Below are 19,895 nucleotides of genomic sequence, written 5' to 3' on the forward strand. Positions count from 1 at the left end.
AGATACCTGCAGTTGGAGGTAGTCCAACTTGTAAGCTCATTTGCATGTATTTGCATAATACAGCCAACCTTATTTCCCTGGGGGGCCAAAGGCTCTGCATCGTGGGGGATTCAGTCAGTCTCGGTTTAGGGGTTTGGGAAGGGAAACAGTCAAGGCCAGAGACTAGTTCCCTGAGGACTCTGGGAGAATCTCTTCCCTGCTTTGCTTGCCTCACTATCCTTTCCTTTTCTATCAGGAGCTAGTGGTCCTGAGCCTTCTGACGTTAGGATTCTGCCTGGCGGTGGGGATCCTGACACCAAGGATGGGACACCCTGGATGGTGAGTGGTAGGAGAATCTGGGAGATGGGGATTAGACAGAGGTTCTAAATGAGAATAACTTGGGTTCGAATCTTGATTCAAAGTGACTCACCCACTTACTGGCTTTGTAACTGCACCTTTTGAGCTCAATTTTCTCATGGGTAAGTGTGAATAATATGGACCCATAGGATGTCAGTGAGATTAGAGAATATTAGGTAGGCACAGTACCCTACTGGGAACTGGTACCATAGCAATTGCTTGGGAAGTAGTAGGAGATGAGCTATGAGCAGGAGCAGGATCTGGAAGCTTGAAACACGGTGGATATGGGGAGATGATGGGGTGCAATGGAGGATGAGCCTTGGAGGGGCTTCTGTCCGGAGTCTTTGAAGCTGTCATCCCCTCCTAGTCAGCAGATGGCCCAGGAGCCTGGTCTGAGATGAGGGAGGGCGCCGTCTGCCAGCATCTCAGTCCCTGTTCCTCCTGCTGTCACCCCCTCCTGCCATAGCTCCTGTCCTGGCAGCTCTGGAGTCCTGATTGGAGGCAATTCTTGCTGAGAGCTGACCTTTCTGTCCTGTAGTCTTGGCAAGCCTGGGATAGGGGCCAGGGGCACTGCTTCCAATGTTTTCTCTCCATCACCTCCCTGCTCTGCCAGCACACTGTTCCTGGGAGAAGGAACTCCTGGGTTCCAGTCCCAGTGTCGGATTCAGATACTGCCTTGTGCAGCCAGCGTTCCTCTTCCTTATGGTTTCTCCTCTCTTCATTCCCCTCTAGTAGAATGGGGGTGGTGGGTGGGGGTAAAGTGCAAAGTGGAAATTTCACCGGGAAATATTTGAAACCCGGAAGAGGAAAGGAGTCATGTCAGGTTATTCCTTCCTATCTCACTCTTGGGGGGAGGGAGACTGAGCCTGCAGCCAGATGGAAGGAACAGGGTTTGGAAGGAAAGGGAAGGGTTTTCCTTTGTAATCAAGATGAATATGTAGATCTGGGTCCATATTCTCTTTGGTTATTGCTGCTGGGAGCTGTGACCCTGAGGCCTGGCTCTTCACAGCAGTGGAAGTGGGTAGGGATGGGAAAGAGGCGTGACTGTGGATCGATGTGCCTAAAGTCAGCCTGTTAAAAGCTAGTTCACCTAATGACTGGTTTCTCTGAATATTTTTTACATCTGGTTGGGTATCCTTTTATTTTTGGTAACCTCAAGACTTAAAAAAAGAAAAGAACCATTTGGCTGAGGGCATTTTCTCTTGTGAATAAGTATTTATCAAATTTGCAGCATTTGATGAATGATGGTTTTATTGTGTGCCTTTGTGAGTGTCTTTGTCTAGTATGACTCTTTTAAGGACTTTAAGCTTATTTGTGGAAAGATAGTACAATTAATCACAATAACTTGATATGCATTACCTAAAGGGCTATAAGACTACCTAATAAAAGATAGTTTAGGTGAAGTGGCCTGTTGTTTAATCTGAATCCCTTTTCTTCCTGTTTTTCCAGGAGGTTCCTGGGGCCTGGCCCCCAACACTATGAAGAGCCCTTGCTGAGGCCATGAGGGGTTACCATGGCGACCGAGGCAGCCATCCCCGCCCAGCCCGCTTTGCTGACCAGCAGCATATGGACGTGGGCCCAGCTGCCAGGGCCCCATACCTGCTGGGCTCCGGGGAGGCCTTCTCCACTGAGCCCCGCTTCTGTGCCCCGAGAGCTGGCCTGGGACACCTTTCCCCTGAAGGGCCCCTGAGCCTGAGTGAGGGGCCATCTGTAGGCCCTGAGGGAGGGCTAGGGGGGACTGGGGTTGGGGGGGGTAGCAGCACCTTCCCCAGGATGTACCCCGGCCAGGGCCCCTTTGACACCTGTGAAGACTGTGTGGGCCACCCGCAGGGCAAGGGTGCCCCCCGCCTGCCTCCTACACTCCTGGATCAGTTTGAAAAGCAGTTACCAGTTCAACAAGATGGCTTCCACACGCTACCATACCAGCGAGGTCCAGCAGGGGCTGGGCCCGGGCCAGGACCGGGGTCTGGCACTGCCCCGGAAGCCCGCAGCGAGAGCCCCAGCCGCATCCGGCACCTGGTGCACTCCGTGCAGAAGCTCTTTGCCAAGTCCCACTCTCTGGAGGCCCCGGGGAAGCGAGACTATAATGGGCCCAAGGCTGAGGGAAGAGGTGGCTCTGGGGGAGACAGCTACTCTGGCCCGGGCTCCGGAGGCCCCCACACCTCCCACCATCACCATCACCACCACCACCACCACCACCACCAGTCTCGGCATGGCAAGAGGAGCAAGAGCAAGGACCGCAAGGGGGACGGGCGGCACCAGGCCAAGGCCGCGGGTTGGTGGAGCTCCGATGACAACTTGGACAGTGATAGCGGCTTCCTGGTGGGTGGGCGGCCCCCTGGGGAGCCAGGTGGTCCATTCTGCCTGGAGGCTCCAGATGGGTCCTACCGTGACTTGAGCTTCAAGGGGCGTTCAGGCGGGTCGGAAGGCCGCTGTCTTGCCTGCACTGGCATGTCCATGTCACTGGATGGACAATCGGTCAAGCGAAGTGCCTGGCATACCATGATGGTCAGCCAGGGCCGGGATGGATACCCAGGGGCCGGGCCAGGCAAAGGGCTCCTGGGTACAGAGGCCAAGGCCAAAACCAGGACTTATCACTATCTGCAGGTGAGGCTTTGGTGGGGGTGGGGAACAGGGTCATCGGTCCTTGTAGTGTTGTTACCCAGTAAGCTGTGGAAAGAGTTGGATGGGAGCCAGCTGTCCGCATGATAGAGGACCTGAATGCAGGGAGGCTCTGCTCTGCTTCACTATTTTGAGACCTCAGTTTCCCCATTTGTGCAATGAGGGGGCCCTTCTAGTCTGACATTGTATGTCAGTACCGAGACGACTTCCCTTTGATCTTCTGTTTTGGACAGGCTGTGCTGGCCCGTTTTGTGAAACTGGAGGCAGAATGAGGTTGAGGGTAGGCAGTGGACAGGACAATGTGATGTTTTCTGGCTGTAGCTCCCCTGGAGATTGGAGGTCAGCAGTTGGAAAGCAGCTCTCCTGCCCCAGGCCTTCTCCGGACCTCTTTTCTTCTCAAATTTGGGTGGTCCAGATATTGTTTGAATATGAAGGTCGGTTCCAGAACGTGCCTCTGCTGGGATTTGTTTTTTCTGGGGTGCCTGTGATAGGATGCCCACGAGGCTGTGGGAGAGCCCTGGGTTTTTTTAGACGGGAGGATACACTGACGTCTGAGCCAGGTCAGGGCTTCCAGGGAGTGGATGATGCAGCTGATAGCTGGCATGCTGTCCCCTCATGTCCCACCTCCTCTGTGGTCTCTGCAGGTGAAGCTAGAAGCTCCAACCCCTTCTTATGGAGCCTTCATCCATCTCACACTGTCTGCTCTCCATCTTCTTCCTGAGTTGGGGTCAGGGGCTTGTCTCACCATCAATCTTCCTTTTCTCTCTCTCAGGCCCCCCTTCCACACCTGCCGTGTTTTCTCGAGCCTTTCCATACTTGTAGAAACGAAAGACAATACAAGTTCTAGAAGTCCAGCAGACTTAGGGTTATCCCCTAAACTCACATTTCACATAGTTACTCCATAGTCATTCATTCAGTGAGTATTTCCTAGATGCTGTGGATACAAAGATGGAGATACAGATGCTGCGTGTGAGGAGCTCCCTTTAGAGGTGGAATACAGTATGGAATATGGTATGATAAGGCTGTAATAGGAGAGAGCAGTGGGCACCATGGAAGCACAGAGGAGGCACCTCACCCACCCAGGTGGTCAGAGCAGTTTCCGGGAGGAATTTCCCCTGAACTGAATCTCAGTGCAGAGTGAATTAAGGGTGTTCTGGGAAGAAGCTGCAGCACGTTCACAGGTATGGGGATTGAGCTTGCATGTGTCTTTTGGGTGTTGCTGGCCTCACTGGTAAGTTATTTGCACGTTAGAGGTCTCCTGGGTGGGGAACTCATGAAAATTCAAGGGAACAAGTGGGCCACAGTGGAAGCAAGAAGGGGTGGGAGACAGAAGGGGAGGTTGGAGACTGCTAGGATTCAGGACTTCTGGGTTCGCCTTTTCTTGCTCCCTGCCTAGGTAGAGAGGTTCATTAAGCTGGCAATTGAAGGGTCCAACAGACAGGGCTAAGGAGGGAGTACTGACCCTTCCCCCATAGCTGAGCCGTTGCCATTTCTGGAGCCTCTCTGCCACTCCGCTGCTCCCTGTTGCTACTCCAGGGCTGCCCTGACCTCCCTGGGGGCTTCCTTTTTAACATGCACCTCACAGTGTCCTGCAGAGGAGCGAGGAGCTCCGCAGTGGCTACAGAGTGGGAACCCTGCAATGTGGCAGAGTGCGCCCTGGCTGTTCCATCTGCTGGCCTGCCTCTGCCTGCCTATGGCTCCTCCCTGTAGAATATGGGGAAGGGGAATGGTTCGTCAGGGTCTGGGGTTCCAGGGCATCTTAGGACTTGGGAGGTCTGAGCCCATTTAGGAGAGAACGAAGGGCCACACGGACCCTCCACACAGCCTGGTGCTCCCCTGGCACGCAAACAGGGGAAGCCGGCCCCATCAAACTGGGTGGATCCCCAACCCTTTTATCGAGACCCTGTTTCTCTTCCTGGGCCCTGGCTCTCCCTCAGTCTTCTGGAACTCCTTTTCCCACTAGGAGCCCTTGTTCCTTTATGGAGCCTTGTTTCCTCCCTGTGTTCCATCTTGTGATCGAGTCCTAGTTCCTCACTGAGCCCTAGTCCTCCCTGTGGATTCCTTTATGGGTCTCTGTTTGCACACTGATCTCTGTCCCCTCACTTGGTCTTATCACCAAAGTCTCTGTCCCTCCCCTGAACCCTCACCCCGCTCAGAGTCCCAGCCCCAACCCTATTTACTTGTTCTTTACAACAGGTGTTCTAAATCCTCCCTCCTGGCCCCAGCCCTCTCACTCACACCTTCATTTATACTCATTCTTTGCAGTGTGGGACTCCCTCACCTTCCTGTCAGCCCATCTGTAGACTCATATAGGTCCCCAGCCACCCTCATCCCCTTACTCTTGGCTCAGAGGAGGCGCCAGGACTATTCATCCCAGGCTGCTGCCTCCAGCAGGGCTTGAGCCCATCTCCCCAGGATCTCCTCCATCCCTGAACTGTCTGTCTTCCTTCCCCACATTTTATAGACTATCTTTATCTTTACTGGCTCTTTTTCTCATCCTGAAAACATGCCCAAGTCTCTTTCCCCTTTCATCTCTTATCTTCCCTTCATATCCAAGTTCTTAGACCATAGACTCCACTTCTTCACTTCCTTTCATTCTTCCCTTTACTACAGTCTGACTTCCACACCCCTGTTCGTCCTCTAAAACAGAGGTCCCCTGTTAGGAACCAAGCCACACAGCAGGAGGTGAGCGGCGAACGAGCAAAGCTTCATCTGTATGTGCAGCTGCTCCCCAGCACTAGCATCACCACCTCAGCTCCCTCTCAGATCATCAGGCACTAGATTCTCATAGGAGCACCAGTCCCGGGTGCCAAAAAGCTTGGGGACCGCTGCTCTAAAATGTATTGGCAGTGGTCTCTTGAGAGCTTTCCTTGAAAGATATTTTTAAATGCTTATAATAATAATAATAATAGTTAACGTATATTGGGCACTATGTGTTGGTACTCTGTATTGCTCATTTATCCTTGCCACCAACCCTGTGATAGAGACATAATTATTACCAATTCACGGACAAGGAAACTGAGGCTTAGGGATTAATCAGTTTTGCTCGAGTTCACCTAGCTAGCAAGTGATGGGGCCAGAGTTTGAACATACATCTGTCTTAACTCTTGAGCTTGAATTACTAACCTCTGAATGCACTGTGGCATTTGACATTATCAACTCCTTTATTCTTGAAATGTCTCCTGTTTCCATGACATGGCATTCTCCTGACTTCCCTCCTACCCCTCTGCCTACTCCTTCTCAGGTGACTTCACAGGCTCCTCTTCCTTTCTTTGCAGTCCCTTTTTAAATGTCAGTGGATCCCTCCCCAGCTCTTTCTTTTTCCCCCTGGGCTGTTTCATTCACTTCTATGGATTCAGCTGCCACCCATGACTCCCACATGTCTGCCTCCATCCCAGATCTCTTCACTGAACTGCAGAACCAAACATCCAACCACCTGCTCGACAGTCCTCTGCCAAACTCAAGATGCTCAACCCTGAGCCTGTTACCTTCCCCTCAAACCTGTTTCTCCGGGAATCTATGGCTCAGTGAGCGACAGCACCATCCCCCAGGTCCTCAGCCAGCAGCCTCCCAGTCATCCTTAACTCCTCCCCGCCCCCACACCCCCCACATCTAATCAGGCTCACTGATGCTCCTTAACACCTCTCATTTCCATCTCCTCTTCCCCCTCATTGTCATTGTTTTAATTTAGGCCTCATCATATCTTACCTGGATAACAGCATCAGCCTCCTAATTGGTCTCTCTCCCGCCACTTGAGCCCCTGCTCTACTCCTGGCCCTCCACAATCCATCCTCTGTTCGGACGGTTGGAATGCTCTTTCAGAAACACAAATCTAATGCTACTTCCCTGTTTAGAACCCTCTGTGGCTCCTCGCAGAAGAGAGAGAGGAGGCTTGGAGGATTTAGGATATCAGCAAGTTATGCGGATGAAGGACAAGGAGGGCTGAAAGGTGACCGCGGTCAGGTGATACTTCATGACTAGGAGTGAGGTTGACACAGGTCATTTTTGCCTCTGATCTTCTGTCTTTTGGCACCTGTCACGTCACCCCTTGCCCCTGACTGTCTAGGTGGCTCTCAATTAAAAGATCCAAGCAAAAGATCCATGCAAGATGGTGAGGCATCTCATGTAAGGAAGGGGACTGCCTGAGACCTGCCTCCTGCTCGGAGTCTATGTGCTCTCGAGTGTGGTCTGCTTGAGCCAGGGCAAAATGCCGCCCACTGGCAGCAGGGAAACGGGGTCCTGGCCTGTAGGTTTAGTAGGGATGTGTCTGAGAGACAGAGGCCGCTGTCCCTGCAGGTGCCGCAAGATGACTGGGGGGGCTACCCCACTGGGGGCAAGGATGGAGAGATCCCCTGCCGCAGGATGCGGAGCGGCAGCTACATCAAAGCCATGGGGGACGAGGAGAGTGGAGACTCGGACGGCAGCCCCAAGACGTCTCCCAAAGCAATGGCCCGGCGCTTTGCCTCCCGCCGCTCCTCCAGTGTGGACCAGGCCCGGATTAAGTAAGGATTGGTGTCGGGGTGTGGGGCAGAGTGGGAAGTGGATACCGGGTCCCTGAAGGAGATGTGTGTAGAGTCCATTCCCTGCTTTGGATTCGACTGGGGAGTCTCGCTCTGCCTCATATAAAGAGGGTGTCCCCTATCTGAATGCCTCTTTGGGAGAATCTCTTTACCCAGGAGTCTTTTGGGGGATCTCTGGGGGCTTCTGAAGGACAGAACCTGCTCAGGGACCCCAATGCTCTCATGTCCCTCCCCCACTTCCTAGCAGACCCCTATTCTGAATCTGGAATTTTGACCTTTGCCAGCTGCTGCGTTCCACCCCGGATCCACCCCCGGAGTTCCATCCCTGGCTACAGCCGTTCCCTCACTACCGGACAGGTAAGGAGAGGGCCAGCATACCTGAAAGGAAGGGCGGGAAGGGGATTCAGTCCCAGCTCAGCCTAGGCCTTAAAATCAGAGGTCTGGCCATGGAGAGAGTGCAGGCCTGATTCTGGCGGAGCTGGGAAATCTGGCTTGGGACTTCTGGAGCTGACTCAGACAGGGGGTCTGCCTCTGAGTCACATCCTTAAAAACCAAGCATCCTCCTAGTGATGAGCATGCAAGGGTAACCTCAGTTCTCTCAGATTCCCCAGCCCTGTCCTGGCCTGATTGCTTCTAACCCACCCCATGCAAAAGGCAGGATCGATTGTACAGACAGGGGACAGGCAGAGCTGCAGTCTCATAGACGGTCTGAGCTAGAGTCCCCCCACACCTTCCCCCTGCCCCACCTCTGGAACCACTAGTAAAACAAAAGCCTTTCAATGCTTTTGTTTTCTCATCTTTAAAATGACAATAGTAGTGGTATTTATCTCACAGGAGTATAGTGAGAGTTCAGTGAGAAACACTAGGTACAAACACTAGATACCTTGTCCCAAATTGGTATTTTATAATTGTGAGTTCCATACCTAAGTGTAGACATTCCCTTAAGTAAATGGAGGCAAGGCAGGTTAGTAATTAAATGAATGAGATGGGTTGGAATTCTAGCTCAGCCACTTACCAGCTGAGTGACCTGGGGCAAGTTACTTGACTTTTTTGAGCCCCACTTTTCCTACTTAAAAATAGGCATCATAATAGTGTTCTTGGCACATAGCCAGCACTAAATAAAGGTTAGCTATTTTTACTGTTTGCTGGGGGAAAAAGCGATGGAAGAAGCAATGCAAAAGACTGTCCACATTGGCTCCTATTGTTTGCTGCTGCAGTCTCTCAGCATTTCTTTGTTACATTTCCTGAATCAGGGAATCTGATTGGCACAGCTTTTTTTTTTTTTTTTCACATCAGACCAGGCTGTGTTGCTAAATGCACTGATTAATGCTTGGTTCTTATTTTACCTGACCCATCAGCAACATCTAACACAGTTGATGACTCTCTCCTTCCTGAAACACCTTACTCAGTTGGCTTTGAGGACACCGCACCTTCTAGATTCTCTCTCTGGCGACTTATTCTTAGTCGGTGCCTGCAACTCTCCAGGATCTAAACACTGGCGTTTTTTCAAGGACTTAGTTCCTGGACCTTTCTCTACCTTCACTTCTTAGGTGAGCTCATCCGTGAGCTCATCCAGGCTCATGGATTTGAATATTTCTGAATGCCTGATGACTCCCAAATGTATATTTCCAGCCCAAACCCTCCCATAAATACCAGGCATGTGTATCTAATGGTGTATTGAAATCTCACTTGGATGTTTAGTAGACATCTCAAACTTAATAAGTCCAAAATTAAACTGCTGGTACCCTTTCCCCGCCAAATTCTCTCCTCCGTCCATTGTCTTCTCTATTTCAGATAATGGCAACTTTATCTCTCCAGAAGTTGTGGTCTAAAAGCCCGAGTCAGTCTTGATTTCTTTCACTCTTCCTTGCGTCTCACAGTCAACCCTTCAACAAATCCTGTTGGTTCCACTTTCAAAGTGTATCCAGGATCCTATCCCTTCTCACCACCTCCACTGCCACCGCTCCAATCCAAGTCACCATATTCTTTTGTCTGGACTATTGCAGTACCTTCTAGTTGGTCTCCTGCACTTGCCCTTGCTCTGCTTAATTCTCTCTCAGTACAGCCATTTAAAAATGATCATTTAAAAATAGTATCACATTTACTTAAAACCCTCGCTTTACTCAGAGGAAAAGTCGAGGACTTTACTATGATGTATAAGGTCCTGCATGATCTGGCCCTTGCTACCTCTCCTAATACTGTTCCCTTCCCTCACTCACTCTAGCCACACTGGTCCCCTTTCTGCTCCTTTTTATACCATAAGTGTGCTCCTGTCTTAGGGCCTTTGCATTTGCTGCTCCCTCTGCCTGGGTCTCTCCTTCCCAAGTACTCCCATGGATCTCTCCTTCATTTCTTTCTGGTTTTTCCCCAGATATTATAAAATTTAAATTTTAGATCACTACTCCCTATTTGTCTTCTCTGTTTTTTTTTTTTTTAATTCTTTTTAACATTTTATACTATCTAGCATCATATCTAACATTATATATTTCTCCTGGGAGGTATGACTTAAAATCTTTGCTTTATAAAAGAGGAAACAGGTTTAATGCACTAGAGATGTCATCTTATTATTTATAATATGCTTCTTGCCCTTAACTCTATTTTTTGTTTAATATTTTCCCAGAACATCTTTTTCCATTTTTAAAAAACATTTTTTCTCCTTATGTTTTAGGTATATCTTTTGTAAATAGTTTATAGCTAGATTTTATTTTATGTATATTCTGACAATTGCTTGAGAGTTTAGTATATTTGTATTTATTGTTATTTACTGATATACTTAGATTTATTTCTATCATCTTACCTTGTGCCTTCTATTTATCCTGCCTTTTGGGTGATGCTTCTCTACTCCTTTGCTGACTTCTTTTCGATCAATTAAGTTTTCTTCATTTTTTTTCTCCCCACCAAATCTCACACTGGCTTGGCAGTTGTTATTCTATTATCATCTTTTGTGGTTGCTCCTATAATTTTAATGTGCATATTTGACTGAGCAAAACCTAAAATTGACATTTCCTTTTACTCTTTTCCTGAAAAATGCAAAGACCTTAGGACATATTAATTTCGATCTATTCTTCTCTTCTTACATTACTTGTTGCCCAGTATTTTAGTTCCACCTTCCTTTTTCCGCTCTGGATTAGTCTTTATTATTATTCTTACATTTTATGCTATTAGCACTTGACTATATACACTTACATGTTTACCCCCCTCACTATACCTTCTTATATTTCATTCCTTCCTTTTAAAGTACATTCTTTAGAAAATTTTTTTCAGTGAATGTCTGTTAGTAGTAAAATAAACATAATTTAGTTTATTGTAGAATTCTAGATCAACATTTATTTTCTCTCGTGTTTTGAAGATATTCCTTTGTTATCTGTCTTCTGTTGTTGCTATTGAGAGTCTGCCATCAATCTAATTGCCTTTTTAGGTAATTTTCTCTTTGATTGCTGTCAAGATCTTGTCTTTGATTTTGATGTTCTGCCGTTTCACTATAATATGTGTGTGTGTTCCTTGAATCTGAAGATTCATGTCTCTTATCATATTAGGAACATTCTCTCATAGTTACTGTTTGCTGGTACATCTTTCTCCATCCTTTCACTTTCAGTCAACTTGCTTTTTATCCAACCTGATAATCTCTGTCTTTTGAATGGGCGTGTCTTGTACATTCACATTTAATGCAATTATTAATATGGTTGGATTGTCTCATGTAATTTTTGTTCTTCTGTTCTTCATCTACTGCCTTCCTTTGCATTAAATACATAAAAATTTTTAGTGTACCATTTTAATTTCTTTATTGTTAATTCTTTTCTATTATATTATTCAAACTATTGGTGGTCGTGCTGGGAATTACAATGTATATCTTAACTTATTAAAATATAATTAATTCTGATAAAATATAGAAGCATTGTTCCAATATATGTCTTTCTTCTCTCCCTTTTGATGCTATTACTGTCATATACATAATTTGCACGTATATCAGAAACCCAACAATTATTATAAACCAATGATGGCATTATAATTGCCTTGTACAATCTTATTTCTTTTAAAGAAGAGGAAAAGTGAGAAAATATATTTATATTTACTCACACATTTACCATTTCTGGTGCTATTCATTTTTTCTTGTGATTTTGAGTTACCATTGGGTTTTGCTTCCTTTTAGTCTGAAGAAATTCCATTAGTATTTCTTGTAAGATAGGTCGGCTGCAAATAAATTCTTCAGTCTATATTTATTTGGAAATGTATTTTCAACTTCATTTTTAAAGGCTAGTTTTGCTGGATATAGAATTTCTGGCCGATAGTTTTTTCTTTCAGCACTCTGAGTATATGATTCTATCGCCTTTAGAGGTCATTGTTTCAGATGAAAAGCCAATTGTTAATCATATTGTTATTGTCTTTTATTTGATGAATTATTTTTCTCTTCCTGCTGTAAGATTTTCTCTTTGTCTTCCGCTTTCAACATTTTGACTGTAATGTGTCTGGATATGGATCTCTTTATGTTTAACCCACTTTAAATTCATTGAGCTTCTTTGATCTGGAATGTTTTTCATCAAATTTGTAAAGTTTTTGGCCATTATTTCTTCAAATATTTTTTCTTTCCCTTTCTCTCTTCTTTTTCTGGGGTTTCTGTTACATGTATATTGGTATACTTGATATTACCTGATAGATCTCCAAGTTTCTGTTTATTTCTAGTCTTTTTTCCCTTCATTCTTCAGTTGGATAATTTATACTGCTCTAGTTTCAAGTTTACTGATTATTTCTTATTCTAAGCCCTTCTAGTGAATTTTTTTCTTAGTTATTCTACTTTGCAGCTTTCAAAATTTTATTTGGTTCCTTTATCTTTTTTAAGAATAATTATGATTTTCTATTAATTAAATCATTGTTGCAATGCTTTCCTTTAAATCTTTCTTACAGTTCATTGAACATATTTATATATTCTGCTTTATAGTCTTTGATATATCAAACATCTCAGAACATTTGTATTTTTATTTGTATGTCTCGTAATTTTTTGTTGGCTATTGAACATTTTAGGTAACATATTCTAGCAACTCTGGATTCTTACTTTACCTCTTGAAGATTGTTATTGCTTTGTTTATCTCTTAATCACTGAACTGTCTTCCCTGCCAAATGTGGACTCTGATGTCTCCACCAATATTTTTCTGTCTTCTTTTTATTTTTAAGCCTTATTTCCTAGAGGCTAGCCCTGTGTCCGTATAGCTTTAGTGTTCAGCCACTATTGGTTAGAGGTTATGCTCAAAAGCCAGTAAGACTTCTCTCTGCTTATGGTTCTATGTATGGGCTGGGGAGTACAAACTTTAAGCTGTTTTCAGGCTTATGTTTCCTCTGCACGTGTTTACAGGCTCCACTGGTCAGGGATTTGTGGATGGCTCAGGGCCTCTCTGGTTTTGTTGTGCACGCACCCAGTTTCTTGTTAACCTAGGATATGTACAGAGCTTATCAAACTGCTTATGCTTGTCTCACCCCATGAAACTCTCCATTAAGTCCCTGGTTAGTCTGACAGTTGATAGCTTGTCCCAAACAGTGCCCAAACCTCATCCTCTCAGTGCTGCTGGCTATTCTTCTTCTTGACACTCTAACTGACAATGCTGCAAATTAAGTGAGGCCCCTTTGCCAGTGACAGTGAAGCAACTGGTTTTTGCACTCTACCCTACTCTTATTGAACTATTGCAACTGATAGAGCTAGGAGCTGGGGTAATGGGAGCAGCCCCAGCAAGGATACCCACCATTCACACTGTTCTTACTCAAAGTTTAGTAATTTTCAAGAATAAATATTTCTTTGATTGATTTTCAGAGCGATGAAGTGGTTGTTTTTGAGTTTTGTCCAGCGTTATAGTAGTCTTGGTGGGATAGAATTTGGTGTCCTTTCTCTGTCATGCCTGAAGTTGGAAGTCTAGAAAATTCTCAACCATCATTATCAGTTCAAGTATTGCTTCTTCCACATTCTATCTAATCTCTTCTCTGGAAGTCCTTTTAATTGAACGTGGTACCTTCTTATTCTTTCCTCCTTGTGTCTTACCCACTCCTTCATATTTTCCACATTTTTGCCTCTCTGTGTTCCCTTCCAGTAAGTTTCTCAGCTGTATCTTCTGATTCACAGTTTTTTTCTTCAGTTGTCTCTCATCTACTATTTACTCATTAATTGTGTTTTTAACTTCACTGACTTTTTTTTTCATTTCTATAAATCTGATTTGGTTCCTTTTCAAATATTTATAAAAGCTTTTCTCCTCCCCTTATGTTTTTAGTTTTATCTTTTAAGTTTAAGAAATCTTAACATAGTTTAAAAACTAATCTGTTTTAACTAAGGTAACACTAGCTGCTGTTACAGGTAAACTTTGAATTCTCAATAACAGTTTAATTCTTGTTTATGTCACAGTTTGTATTAGTTCTCTATTGCTACATACTAAATTACTTCAAACATAGTGTCTTAAAACAACAAATATTTATTATCTCACAGTTTATGTGGGTCAGAAATCTGAGCGTAGTCTAGCTGGGTGCCACCTGGATCAGTGTCTCACAAGGCTTCAGTCAGGGTGTTGGCCAGGGTTGCAGTCATCTCAAGGCTTGACTGGAGGAAGATCTGCTGCCATGCTCATTCACATGACTGTCATCAGGCCAAAAATCCTTGCTGGCTGTTGGCCAGAGACATCAGTTTTTTGACATGTGGGACTCACCATAGGGCTACTTGCAACATTACAGCTTACTTCTCCCAGAGCAAAGGCTCTGAGAGAGAGTGAGAGATGTTGTCCAAGATGAAAGCCACAGCCTTTTTGTAATCAGATCTCAGAAGCGACATCCCATTGTATCTTCCATATTTTATTCAGTACTCAGTAGGAGGGGACTACATAAGGGTATGAATGCCAGGAGGTGGAAATCATTAGGGGCCATGTCAGAAATGGTCTGTCTCTCAGTCTAATATTGGCTCATCTTTAATGGAGGTTTATCTGTGAGAATCCTGAGCAGCTTGGGTTAGGAAATATTTTGTAATTACTTCTGTTAGACTATTCTTGGTCTGGGACCATTTTATGTTAATTTTTAATGGGGGGGGGGGTTCTGATTCATGAAGGCCCATGCAGACACAGAATCCTGTATCTATATGATTAGCTTGTGGGTATACATTCTTAAAAAATTTGTTTCTTTTCTCTTTCCCCTAGTGCCTAGACTATAAGCTAGCTTCTTTATCATCAGTTTGTACTAATAATTGATTTTTCTTCTAGTCTACCTTTTCATGAAAGGTTTCCTACTTTTATGCAGGTTCTCATTTCCAATTCTATGCTTTGTGGGCCCAAAGCCTTACAGTTGCACCTAAGTGGGTGTTAAAACCTAAGCCCTTTGGTTACTGAGACTAGCAACCCCAGCCCCCACCTTCCACCTCCACTGGGCTGTTTGCAGCATTGGCTCACACAGTTAATATTCCGATTTTCCAGTCTCCTCTTTGCTTTTGTCCCCTGGGGACTTATCTCGCTTTCTTGTGAGCTCAGCTATGCATATAAAGCAACGTTTGTTATATTTTATCTGATGTTTTAGATTGTTTTGAAATGGGAGGGTTTTTTAAGGTTATCTAAACTAAATGACATATATAAGGTATATAGAATGTTGCCTAGCCCCTAGTTGGACCCACCAACTCTATCACAGAAACTTTTCAATTAGTCCCAAACCAAGTATTTTTTTCTAAATATCCCACATCCTTGGAAATTTTTATTGATTGTGAGTCTGGTTTAGAGAAAGGCTAAGTTTCTTATTTCCCAAGAGGATTCTTTGACTTTGACTCAGCAGGGGCTGGCGGGGAGCAGAGTGGAAAGAAGTCTGGGGATAATAGGAGAATTCACATAATTGTAATATAGTAAAGATCAACTCAGGCACAGTATTCCTCTGAGAGTCTATGTCATTCTGCATTTCCCTTGGGTCCTGGTCTCTTGTTGGAATTCCAGCTTCTCTTGGCCTGTGGAGATGGAAGGTGTGTGGCCCCAGGGAGTTTCTCATCCTCCTTCTATCTGCCTGGTATAAAATTAGTTGTGGGAATAGCATATGGTTGGGATTTCAAGAGCTTCAGAACCCCTGGGAAAGAGAGGTCTCTGAGAAGCATTTTCATTGTGATTTAAGAACCTCCTGCTACTAATAATAGTAGCTGATGTTCATTGAGCATCTGCTATATGCCAGAGATTCTGCCTAGTGCTTTACACACAGAAGAGGGATGAAGGTACAGAGATAAGCTGGAGCAGGAGTCTTTTCATTCCTGGTGTCTTGATTTGACACCAGAACACTCTCTGTTGGGATTAGATCAGCAATTTTGTGCTCCACAAGGGACACTCTGGACTGGATTGGTTCTAGTTGGGGAGTATCTTGAGCTTGGCCTAGAAATAGTAGGAGTTAGATCAGCTCCCAAGGTTCAGGAAATACTCTGCCACTGCTGGTTCTTGGTACTCCAGAGGCCTAGAGGTAGGAAACTGAGAGGTAGATTCCTAGGAGCCATGGTGAAGCCACAGCTGCCACAGGAGTGTGGCTTATGCCAGTTAAACATGGGTTAGCTTGACTTCCACAGGATCTTGGATTGAATTTTCCATGGCCTATGACTTCTGTATACTTGTAATAAAGTTCCTTTAGAAAAAACTGCAGAAAGAAGTCCAGACAGTCCTTTTCCTAGAAGCTACTGGCCCCACATTGGAACCACGAGGTCTGAATCTTCAGCAAATTTGGCTCTGAGCTTTGCAGCAGCCAAAGCAAAGAAAGGCATAAAGTTAGAGAGCCCTGGGTTCGGATCCTTGAGGTGGGCCTGAGTTAATGTCAGTCTAACAAGTTCCTCAGGAGATTCTGATGCTCAGTCAGCCTGGCATGAGAGCCAGAAAACCTGGCATTTAACTTTGGTCTTACCACATTCAAGCTGGGCATCCTTGGACAATTCATCTGCCCTCTCTGAGCCTTAGTTTGCCCATCGAATGAAAATTCCTCCTCAATTTTATGTAGAATTTCGTGATATGTTATGCTTTGGAGGCTGAATTAATGGAAACATTGAGCTGCATTTCACACATGGATCAAGCCACTCTTTTTGCATATAAATATGATTCTATGAATCTTTCTTGGGAGATGTCACAAGATGCAGCCATGAGTACTTGCTGTCACATTTGGTTTGTGGATGCTACCGAGGACCTTGTCTGTGACTTCATTCTATGGCCTCTACGTTATCACTCATGGGAGAATTTCTCTTGAGCTCAGGGAAAGCAAGAGTTGTGGTTCTCATGAGCAGTGGCCTGTGTTTCCCAGGCAGACCCTAAGACCTTCGCATGCTCTTAGTCTGTGAACTAAGAGCTTGCTATATGCCAGTATCTGCACCAGAGGCCTCTCATGTTTTTTTTTTTTTTTGAGTTCCCCAAATAGTCCATGAAGATGATACCATTATCATTCCCATTTGACAGATGATTAAACAGAGGCCTAAAAACTTTAACTTTCCCAGGCCACACTGCTAGGAAGTAGCAGAGGCAGCACTTCAGTCTAGGTAGGTCTCACTTTGCAACCCGTGCAGGCAATCCCAGGCTATACGCCACGGTGGTTTGGCTGCTCTGAAGCTCGGTCAAATGTACACCCACACTGTGCTCTGGGTATAGAGCTTACCACTGGACCACCTTCTTTTCTTACCTTTATTTTTGCTTCGTGTCAGTTTTCTCATATAATGCAAATGAAGTTGCAGCCTCTGTGGTATATTTAGTTTTAGTGCAGTGTTGTGTGACATGGTTCTGTGAACAAAATTTTTGTTTTGCTTTTTTCTTAGTTGCTTTAATTTTTTTTTAACATCATGGATTCTGCACCACAAAATATCGGAAACAAAAACAAGAACCTCATTCAGCAATGGCTGAACTTTCCTCAGAGGAGGAGGGCAGAGAAGGAACCAGTGGGCCAAACCAGAACACTAGTTAGTGGGCAGAAAGTGGAGGGAGGCTTGGAACACTTGAAGGTTGGTAATTTTTGCTCTGTCACCCATTAATTTCTGTCCTGCTGCACGATTGTTTTCAATTTTGCAATGCAGTGGATCATAAATAGTAAAATAAAAGGTGATCTTCCCTGCAGTCCGACCCCACCCCCATACTAGGTAGGAGGGTGGCTGTCAGGTCCCTGGTCCTCTCCATTAGGGTCTAGTAAGAAAAATGTGAGGGGCTGGGACTAGGTGCAGAGGAAGATGGGGTGGTCTGGAGGCTAGCATACAGCCAAACATTTGGGAGAGTTATAGATGGGGTGGGGGGAAGAGTATTTAGAGGAAAGACCGGACCCACAAAGCGTTTTGCAGAGCAGCACAGAGCAGAGGTATCTCCATTTTTCTTTGCAGAGAGCGAGGGTTTCTTTTAGTCTAAATGCAGAAGAGTTGCACAGAAACACAGCCTCTGCAGATCTAGATATATTTCTATGACAAAGTGCTCAGAGAATCTCCACCCCCCACCCATCCCAGCATGCCAGTAACTGTCTTCTCCGCTCCTGTCCCCAGCTCAGCGAGGAGCTGAACCAGCAGCTGGAGGCCGTGTGCGGGTCTGTGTTTGGGGAGCTCGAGTCTCAGGCCGTGGACGCCCTGGACCTGCCCGGCTGTTTCCGCATGCGGAGCCACAGCTACCTCCGGGCCATCCAGGCCGGCTGCTCTCAAGACGACGACTGCCTGCCCCTCCTTGCTGCCCCTGCCTCTGTCTCAGGGAGGCCCGGCTCCTGTGAGTACTCTGAGTCTGTCCCCAGCCGGGCCCTAGGTTGGAGAGCGCCCTGGGTTCTGATTCTGACCCTGCTCGGCTGTGCTGTGCGACCTTTGGTAGATCGTTTGCTTCTGTGGGACGGGTGATGGGGAGAACCCCCTTGGCTCTCTACGAGGCAGCAGGCAGAGTCCTGGGCACCGCGTAGGTAGCTGGCCACAGACACTTGCAGGGACGCGTTTCTCACCCGCTGTCTCTGCGTTCCCGGCCACAGCCTTCAACTTCAGAAAGGCCCCGCCCACCATCCCGCCGGGAAGCCAGGCCCCGCCCCGCATCTCCATCACCGCCCAGAGTAGCACCGACTCCGCCCACGAGAGCTTCACCGCAGCCGAGGGCCCAGCCCGGCGCTGCAGCTCCGCTGACGGGCTGGACGGCCCCGCCATGGGCGCGCGCACCCTGGAGTTGGCGCCGGTGCCACCTCGGGCCAGCCCCAAGCCCCCCACACTCATCATCAAGACCATTCCTGGCAGGGAGGAGCTGCGGAGCCTGGCGCGGCAGCGGAAGTGGCGGCCGTCCATTGGGGTGCAGGTATGGAAGGAGGAGGCGCTGTCGAAAACTCAGGCCCTGGCCGGTCGGGGATGGGTTGAGGGACCTTCACTGGGGCCTTCTGGAGACAAAGACCTTTTCCTTGGCTTGCTCTGAGAGCTGGTGGCCCCTCTGTCTGGTCATTGATAGGGCTACTCCAACCAGCCCCAGCCCTTGTCCCACTTCCTGGCGCCATCATCCCTACTGCTGAATGGAGAGTGGTGCCCAGAGGTTGCCACCTTGACGCCTCCGACCTCCTGGGTCTCTCATCTTGTTTAGGAAGATTGTCTTTACAAGATCTGCCAGCTGGCTTGGGGCTCAGACACTGCTGGCCCTTCTCCCCGGAAAGGGCTTGTGCCCTGGCCTAGCCCCGGCCACTGACTCTCTAACCTTGCCACCAGGTGGAGACTATCTCAGACTCCGACACGGAGAACAGGAGTAGAAGAGAGTTCCACTCCATAGGAGTACAGGTGGAAGAGGACAAGAGGTAGGTCTGAGTGAGGCCATCTCAAACTTCCTTGGGGAAGAAGGGGAGAGAGGGCTGCATAATGGCCTGGTCTCCTTGTGCACACTGTCTCTTCCTGGAGGAGACCAAGTCCCTTTAATGGCGAGCAGCCACGGATGTTATCCACAGAGATGTCACCAGGATGGTTATCAGATCTAAAGTCAGTTCTACTTGTACCCATGCCTGTCCCAGGTGCACTGAGGTGGATAGGAGATGTAAGCAGTTGAGGGAAAGGGGTGATACAGAGACGTAACAGGTAGGTGCTGAGCAGACCTCCAACAATTGTCCTTTATAGAGGGTAACAGGATTTTGCCAATCCCTCATTACTTCCTGTGGTATACTAGTATGTGAGCTCAGAAAGAAACAAACACGAAGATTGCCTCTCAGAAGGCCCTGGCAGCTATAATACTCCTCCTCAGTTGGCTCACACAAGCATTTAACCAGTTGGGGGTACTTATTATATGCCTGAGTCTGTGGTGTACCCGAGATGGTAGAATTACCAGCGGGCACCATTCTGGCAATAGGTAGCCTCATTAACATTGCTTCCTTAATTTCCAATGGAAAAGTTGGCATTGTGAGCTCTGGAGGGAATACTGGGAGAAGTCACTTTGTTGTTGAGTTCTCGTGGGAAGACACTTTCTCTAATGTCCATGTGGC

The 19,895-nt window shown here is 46.6% G+C and overlaps 1 protein-coding gene across 2 annotated transcripts in view; it reads left to right on the forward strand.

The window, feature by feature from the left end:
• The first annotated feature begins 232 nt into the window (after positions 1-232).
• DLGAP3 (DLG associated protein 3) overlaps positions 233-19,895 on the forward strand; it is a 34,348-nt gene continuing 14,685 nt past the window's right edge. The window contains exons 1-7 of one of the 2 annotated variants that reach the window (XM_006924257.3): positions 233-318; positions 1,786-2,943; positions 7,255-7,460; positions 7,763-7,835; positions 17,959-18,172; positions 18,423-18,736; positions 19,135-19,220. In XM_006924257.3, the coding sequence (XP_006924319.1) occupies positions 1,837-2,943; positions 7,255-7,460; positions 7,763-7,835; positions 17,959-18,172; positions 18,423-18,736; positions 19,135-19,220 (2,000 nt within the window). In that variant the 5' untranslated portion in view covers positions 233-318; positions 1,786-1,836. Of the gene's footprint in view, positions 319-1,785; positions 2,944-7,254; positions 7,461-7,762; positions 7,836-17,958; positions 18,173-18,422; positions 18,737-19,134; positions 19,221-19,895 lie in introns of those variants that run through there. The other variant, XM_025041485.1, reaches the window with a different exon arrangement.

This window comes from Pteropus alecto, unplaced genomic scaffold, assembly GCF_000325575.1.
Source record: "Pteropus alecto unplaced genomic scaffold, ASM32557v1 scaffold39, whole genome shotgun sequence".
Taxonomy (NCBI): Eukaryota; Metazoa; Chordata; class Mammalia; order Chiroptera; family Pteropodidae; genus Pteropus; species Pteropus alecto.